The 7,059-nt window shown below is 44.7% G+C and overlaps 1 protein-coding gene across 2 annotated transcripts in view; it reads right to left on the bottom strand.

The window, feature by feature from the left end:
* Positions 1-6,149: 6,149 nt before the first annotated feature.
* Positions 6,150-7,059, bottom strand: part of LOC111182287 (cytochrome P450 3A24) — a 42,234-nt gene continuing 41,324 nt past the window's right edge. For both annotated transcript variants that reach the window (XM_089895699.1, XM_089895700.1), the window contains one exon: positions 6,150-6,368. In XM_089895699.1, coding sequence (XP_089751825.1) covers positions 6,273-6,368 — 96 coding nt within the window. In that variant the 3' untranslated portion in view covers positions 6,150-6,272. The remainder of the gene's footprint in view (positions 6,369-7,059) is intronic.

Genomic DNA, 7,059 nt, shown 5'->3' with positions numbered 1-7,059 from the left:
TTTTTTTTTTTTTTTTTGCGGTTCGTGGGCCTCTCACTGTCGTGGCCTCTCCCGTTGCGGAGCACAGGCTCCGGACGCGCAGGCTCAGCGGCCATGGCTCACGGGCCCAGCCGCTCCGCGGCATGTGGGATCCTCCCGGACCGGGGCACGAACCCGTGTCCCCTGCATCGGCTGGCAGACTCTCAACCACTGCGCCACCAGGGAAGCCCCCAGAGAGGGAAGTTAATGTATGAAAAATTTTTTTTCTTGTCTTGCCTTAAAAATAAGTTTGTTTCATCATATTGTATACAACATATACAACCATTTGTTTATCCATTCATCCGTGGATTTTCCTTGTTTCCAACCTTTTGCTTTTGTGGATAGTGTGGCAAGGAACATGAAGATACATGTACTGGTTTTGAGAAACTGTTTCCAATCCTGTTGTCTCCCCAGGAGTGCAGTTGCTGGGTCATGTGGTAATTCTATGCTTTCCTTGCTGAGGAGCGGCCAAACATCTTCCATGATCGTTGCACCACTTTACAACCCCACCGGCAATGAATGAGCCGTCCAACTTCTACACATTCTCACCAACACTTGCTTTTTCCCTTATTTTTTTACAGCCATCCTAGTGGCTGTGATGCAGTAACATTTCTGAAATTTTGACTTTTTGTAACCACAAAATCAAAACGTCCAAATGGTTAAGAATCTGTACGAATTTGCCAGGGATAGAGGGGGAAAGCGGGGAGGAAAGGGTATGGATGGGAACCTGCCCCAGGAGGTCCCTTAGCTTCCTATGGACTCCAGGGACATCTGTGCTCCTGTTGTGTAGACAGCTGGCTAGTAGGGATCCACAAAATGTGGCTGATATCAGGCGCTGGGTGAGTTAGTTAAACCCTCTCAACCTCAGTTGCCTAATCTATAAAATGAGCATTCATAATTATGTCTTTCCCTCCTCAAGGAGCCCAGATCAGACCAGACCCTGGTCCCTGACCTGAAGGTTTTGGGGAGTGAAGAGAACATGTGACCTTGTCCGTCAGATACCTGACCCTCAGCAGACCCTCTAGAAACGGTCACTCTTGTGAGCTCATAAACTGTTCAACTAGTGCTAAAAAGGACAAGAATTATAGCGTAATCACAAATTATGGAATGTATCTTCTGTCAGCAAGAGGAGGAGACATGAGCTGAAGCTGTAGTGAAAAATCATTAAAATGTTGGGAGTTTGCTGAACGTGAACTCTTCATTTCTTTCCTCCTTGTTGTGTTTAAATGGCTCCTCTTACCACCTGCTGTGTGTGGAGACACTGAGTCATAAATGTTCAGGACATTAGTTCCTGGATTCTAACTGGGGCTGGGGGTGTCTGTCCAGCTGTGTGAGCTCAGGGCCCAGAGCAGGACCTCCAGCCCCACTTCGCCCCACCTCTGTAGGACCTCAAAGTCCCCTGGGGTGATGTCCCTCCCACTCTCCTCCTCCTACCCTGGGGCAAAAATTGTTTCTGAAAAGTTTCCAAACTTGAGTCCATTGCTGGCCGAGCAAAGACAGATCCCAAGGGAAAAAATAAACAAACAAGAAGAATCAAGAGAGTTCATTCCCTCCTTACAGACACGGTGTATTCATGAAATTCAGCCAGGACTTCCAGGCAGTTACCAGATCCCGCACCCTGAGCTGCACGTTCCTCCCCCAGGTACTGGGAGTATCCGCTGCTACTGATTAAAGGCTGCCCTGCTCTCTAGGGAATCTCCCGGGGCCAAATTGAAGCCACTTCACCTGGGAGCTTGGTGCCTCCTGGGGGATAAGAAGACCAGTCTATGATGGGGTACAAAAGGCTGGCCTGTGCCTCCAAGTGGGATCTGCTCTATTACAAATGTCTTTCAGGCTTCCTATGGAATCAATCTCCACAGAGAGCACATCTTCACCCAGCTTTTCCCCTTGCCCACCCAGATCCCCTCATTCCCTTCCCCTGAGATCACTCTCTCAGTAAACTATTTGTGCCAGAGCCCTCAGGCCCTGCTTTTACGGAACCAGACCTAAGACGGTGGCTGAGCCCGAGCTAATGTGTGCACAGTGGCATTCAGCTGAGGGGCATAGAAGCACTGAAATTCAGCCCAAACTCTGTGGGCCAAGCAATGCAAGGAATGGAGGGGCTTGTCTGATTTGCCCAAAGCCACCGATTAGTCTAGACTCAGTCCTGGACGGACGGTCCTGGGATTTTAAACTCAGGGGCTCCAGCTTCAGAGCCACTCCTCGGTCATGGTCACGGTCACAGTGTAGTGCTACCTCCTTAGAAAAAAAACAAGACAAAGAAAACTAAGGTGAGAGAGGGGGAGAGCTGTATAAGCCAAAAGGTACCCTTGTGACCACCACCCTAAACAAACTAACTTACCGAAGTGTCTGTTGAAAGAACCATTTTCCTGACCCATCTCAGAGCAAGTTGCCAACCTCATATTTCACACCCCCTGAGTCTCACGCAGACGACGACATCTCTACATGACCACAATATGACCTCCAAGTCAGGAAGTTAACACTGACACATTACTGCCGTCTAACCTCAGAGCCCCCAGTTCCCCACCTGTTCCAACAATGTCCTTGTAACAGAAGGATCCAGCCCTCGAGGTGTGTTTAGATGTCACCCCTCTGTGGTCTCCTTCTGGAACATTTTCAGTCTATCTTTGGTTTTCATGACATTGACTCTTTCGAAGATTCCAAACCAGTTACAGACAAGGAGGAGAATGTTCCTCCGTTTGGATTTGCCTGACTCTTTTCAGGATTTCCTTCAGGTTTGCCTTCTCCGCAGGAATATCACACAGGTGAGGTGAGCTGTTCTCACTGGGTCCCATCGGGTGAAGCACGATCAAGTCATCCCATCCCTGATGCTGCTCTCTGATGAGGAAAGGGCTGTCTGCCAGGTTCCTCCACTCTGAAGTTACCCCTTCTGCTCTACAATTAATGGGTATTCTGAGCAGCACTACTTTGAAGCTATGTAAGTTTCCTCGTCAAATTGCAATTTATCCATTAATTTATTTACATATATCTGTATGTACTCATGTTTTCCTATTTTCTTGAATGGCTTAACAGCTCTTACTATCCTTATTTATTATGATGCTCAAATGGTCTCTGATTTGGGCAGTGGAAGCCCCTCAGGCTGGCTTTTGGGTCCTTTGGACACATCCCCCTCAATGTTTACAGTTCCTTGCTTTTAGCCCAAGACAGTCCATTGTCGTCATGTACTTTCCCAGCCCTGGAATCAGCCATTTCTCTAAGGAGCCCAATTCCTTTCAGTGGAAAATGATATTTATAATCCAAGATCTGGGCACAAGGTATGCTTATTGCTATTAGGGTGTTACTGTTTCTACACTATATCAGTGGAAAGCAATAGGTGTTATGTGTTTTTGTAGCTACACAAACACACACACATACCTATCTATCTATATCTGTAACTCTCTGTCATCTGTCTATCTATCATCTATTTATCTATCTAACTATCTATCTATCTGTCTATATCATCCAGCCTGCTATCATCTACCTACATAGAAAAGCATGGATTTAATATGACCCTGCAATCCCACTTCTAGGCATATATCTGGAGAAAAACATGGCCCAAAAGGATACATACACCCCAGTGCTCATTGCATCACTATTTACAATAGCCAGGACATGGAAGCAACCTATTTCCATTGACAGAGGAATGGATAAAAAAGATGTGGTACATATATACAACAGAATATTACTCAGTCATTAAAAAGAATGAAATAATGCCATTTGCAGCAACATGGATGGACCTAGAGATTGTCATACTGAGTGAAGTAAGTCAGACAGAGAAAGAGAAATATCGTACGATAACCCTTATATGCAGACTCTAAGAAGAAATGATACAAATGAACCTATTTACAAAACAGAAACAGACTCACAGACTTAGAGAACAAGCTTATCATTACGGGGCGGGGGGATAGTCAGGGAGTTTGGGATTGACATGTACACACTGCTATGTTTAAAATGGATAACAAACAATGACCTACTGTATAGCACAGGGAACTCTGCTCACTGTTATGTGGCAGCCTGGATGGGAGGGCAGTTTGGGGGAGAATGGATACATTATATATACGGCTGAGTCCCTTTGCTGTGCACCTGAAACTATCACAACATTGTTTTGTTTTGCTTTGTTTTGTTTTTATATATTTATTTACTTAATTATTATTTTTATTTTTGGCTGTGTTGGGTCTTCGTTGCTGTGTGGGCTTTCTCTAGTTGTGGCGAGCGGGGGCTACTCTTTGTTGCCGTGTGTGGGCTTCTCACTGTGGTGGCTTCTCTTGTTGCAGAGCACGGGGTCTAGGTGCGCGGTCTTCAGTAGTTGTGGCTTGCGGGCTCTAGAGCTCAGGCTCAGTAGTTGTGGTGCACAGGCTTAGTTGCCCTGTGCATGTGGGATCTTCCCAGACTGGGGCTCGAACCCATGTCCCCTGCATTGGCAGGCGGATTCTTAACCACTGCATCACCAGGGAAGCCCTCACAACATTGTTGATCAGCTATACTCCAATATAAAATAAAAAGTTAAAAAAGAAAAGCATGGATTTACACTGATACATTCAGTTTCAATCGCTGACTCCACGGGGTTTATTCTGGTTTTCTCCCTCTCTGAATCAGTGACTCTCTTCTCCAACAGTGAGAATTCTGCCTTCCACCATCCTTTATATATTTACTTACTTGATCACCCCTCCTTTATGTACCCAAATCCATGATCCATCCCTTTCCACTCATGATGCCCCCTCCCCTTACCCTACTTGGGTTCTCCACACCCTAGTTAGTCTCTGGCTGCTGTTACAGGCCACCCCTATGAGTGGGTATTTTGGGTTCCCACACCCATGCCAGGCTGCCATCCCTGTGGACACCCTCTATTCCCTACTTTGCCTCTGACTTGGAGTCACTGTGAACCCTTCTCTGCTCCTGCCCTGCAGTGTGAGGCTGCCCACGTTCTGTCCCCCACTTACTGGTTTACGGCTGGATTATCCAGGAGGGCAAGGCAGGGGAAGGAAAAGGGAGGGAAGGGGGAGAAGAGGGAAAGGAAGAGCCCTGTACCCTTCTGATACCAAATGAAACTGACCAGTGCTTGTAGCCTTTCTGCCCAATCAACTGACCAATCAGCCACCTTTATTCCATGTTCATTGCATTAAGACAGTTGGGAGTCGAGGATGGAATACAAAGAGGTATGAAAACATACATGCTCCGGGACTTCCCTGGTGGCGCAGTGGTTAAGAACCCGCCTGCCAATGCAGGGGACACGGGTTCAAGCCCTGGGTCCGGGAAGATCCCACATGACATGGAGCAACTAAGCCCGTGCGCCACAACTACTGAGCCTGCGCTCTAGAGCCCACGAGCCACAACTACTGAGCCTGCATTCTGCAACTACTGAGCCTGCGTTCTGCAGCTACTGAAGCCCGTTCACCTAGAGCCCATGCTCTGCAACAAGAGAAGCCAACGCAATGAGAAGCCCGCGCACCGCAAGGAAGAGTAGCCCCCGCTCGCCGCAACTAGAGAAAGCCCGCGCGCAGCAAAGAAGATCGAACACAACCAAAACTAACTAACTAAATTAATTAATTAATTTTAAAAAAGAAACAAAACATATGTGCTCCAAAAAAGGTAGATTTAAACTATAAAGGTAGATTTAAAAGGCAGATTTCTAAGCACTGGGAAAAGTCACAGTCAATGAACTCTTACCTACTTAATATGTCAACCTGGAGTTTTTAAAAGGCCCCACCCACCAGGGATTGTGATGGTCAAAAGCATTTAGTCCCTGAGTCTCTCTGATTCTGCTGTATACATTCCCCCTAATGTGCACAAAGGCATCAGATTATACTTTTGTAAAGAGATATTTATTGACTTGCTCAATGTAATATTTAATTTAGAATATCCAAAATAAAATCTGTGACATAAATGTCACTACTTCAGTCACCACAATCATTCTTATTTTCATTAGAATTTGTTGAGAAATTTTCATTCTGATCAGTGCTCAGGAGGAGTAGATGGTACTAACTACCATCAGGAAGTGGATGGAGATGGTCCTAGGAGAGCCCATGAAGTTGAGTATCCGGCACCTACTTGTCACCTCCTTTATATGACGCAATATATAACACTCCACATAGACAATGAGAAAGCTAAATGATTGGGCAGAATACCTAATCATCCATCAAGGGCAGTAGGTGAAGCCTATCTTCATTTAATGGTTTTATCACAAAGTAAGTAAAGTCTCAGGTGTTCCTGGATACAGCTTCCTTGAAGATCAAAGCCCATGTCCTTCGAGAAAGTCAGGCTCCGCTTACGGTCGCATCTCTTGACACAACCTTTAGAACAACAGGTTTTTCCAACTGCGTAAGTCCTTGAGAGAGCACTTTCAGGGGGATCTGCAACATTTAAACAAACAAATGAGAACCGACTGATGGAGCCCCACCAACAAAAAAAAGCAAAGTAGACGAGATACATTATGGACAATAATGCTTTACAAACATGTAAAAGCTACTTTTAGCATCATGTATATTTGATTTTTTTAAACTACCGATTCAGTATGTTTGATAGATAGCGGGACAGATATAGGGACAGCCAGGATGTCTATATTTTCTTGATTGAATGTTAATGGTTTGTGTCTTTCAGAGAACTGGTCTATTTAACGCATATTATAAAACATATGGGAATACAGTTGTTCACGGTATTCCCTTTTCATATCCCATCAGAATTTAACTTCCATTTTTATTGCAATATAGTTGACTTACAGCAGTGCATAAATTTAAGGTGTACAGCAAAATGATTTGACTTACATATATCATAAAATTATTACCACAGTTTTGTTAACATTCATCATCCCATATAGATAGGAAAGGAAAAAAATAAATATTATTTTCCCTTTGTGAGAACTCTTAGGACCCACTCTCTTATACCATACAGAAATATTAACAATAGTCATTATGTTTTGCATTATAGCCCTAGTACTTATTTATAACTGGAAGTTTGTACCTTTTGCACACCTTCATTCAATTTTCCCTACCTATCTTTGATTCTTTATATTTATTCTATAAGCTGTGCTAAGAGGGATGGTGA

This window comes from Delphinapterus leucas, chromosome 15, assembly GCF_059928025.1.
Source record: "Delphinapterus leucas isolate spDelLeu-1000000601 "Yukka" chromosome 15, BTC_Dleu_Yukka2, whole genome shotgun sequence".
In the NCBI taxonomy this organism is placed as follows: Eukaryota; Metazoa; Chordata; class Mammalia; order Artiodactyla; family Monodontidae; genus Delphinapterus; species Delphinapterus leucas.
Note: the sequence above shows the minus strand (reverse complement) of the source record. Positions and strands in the feature narration are given on the sequence as shown.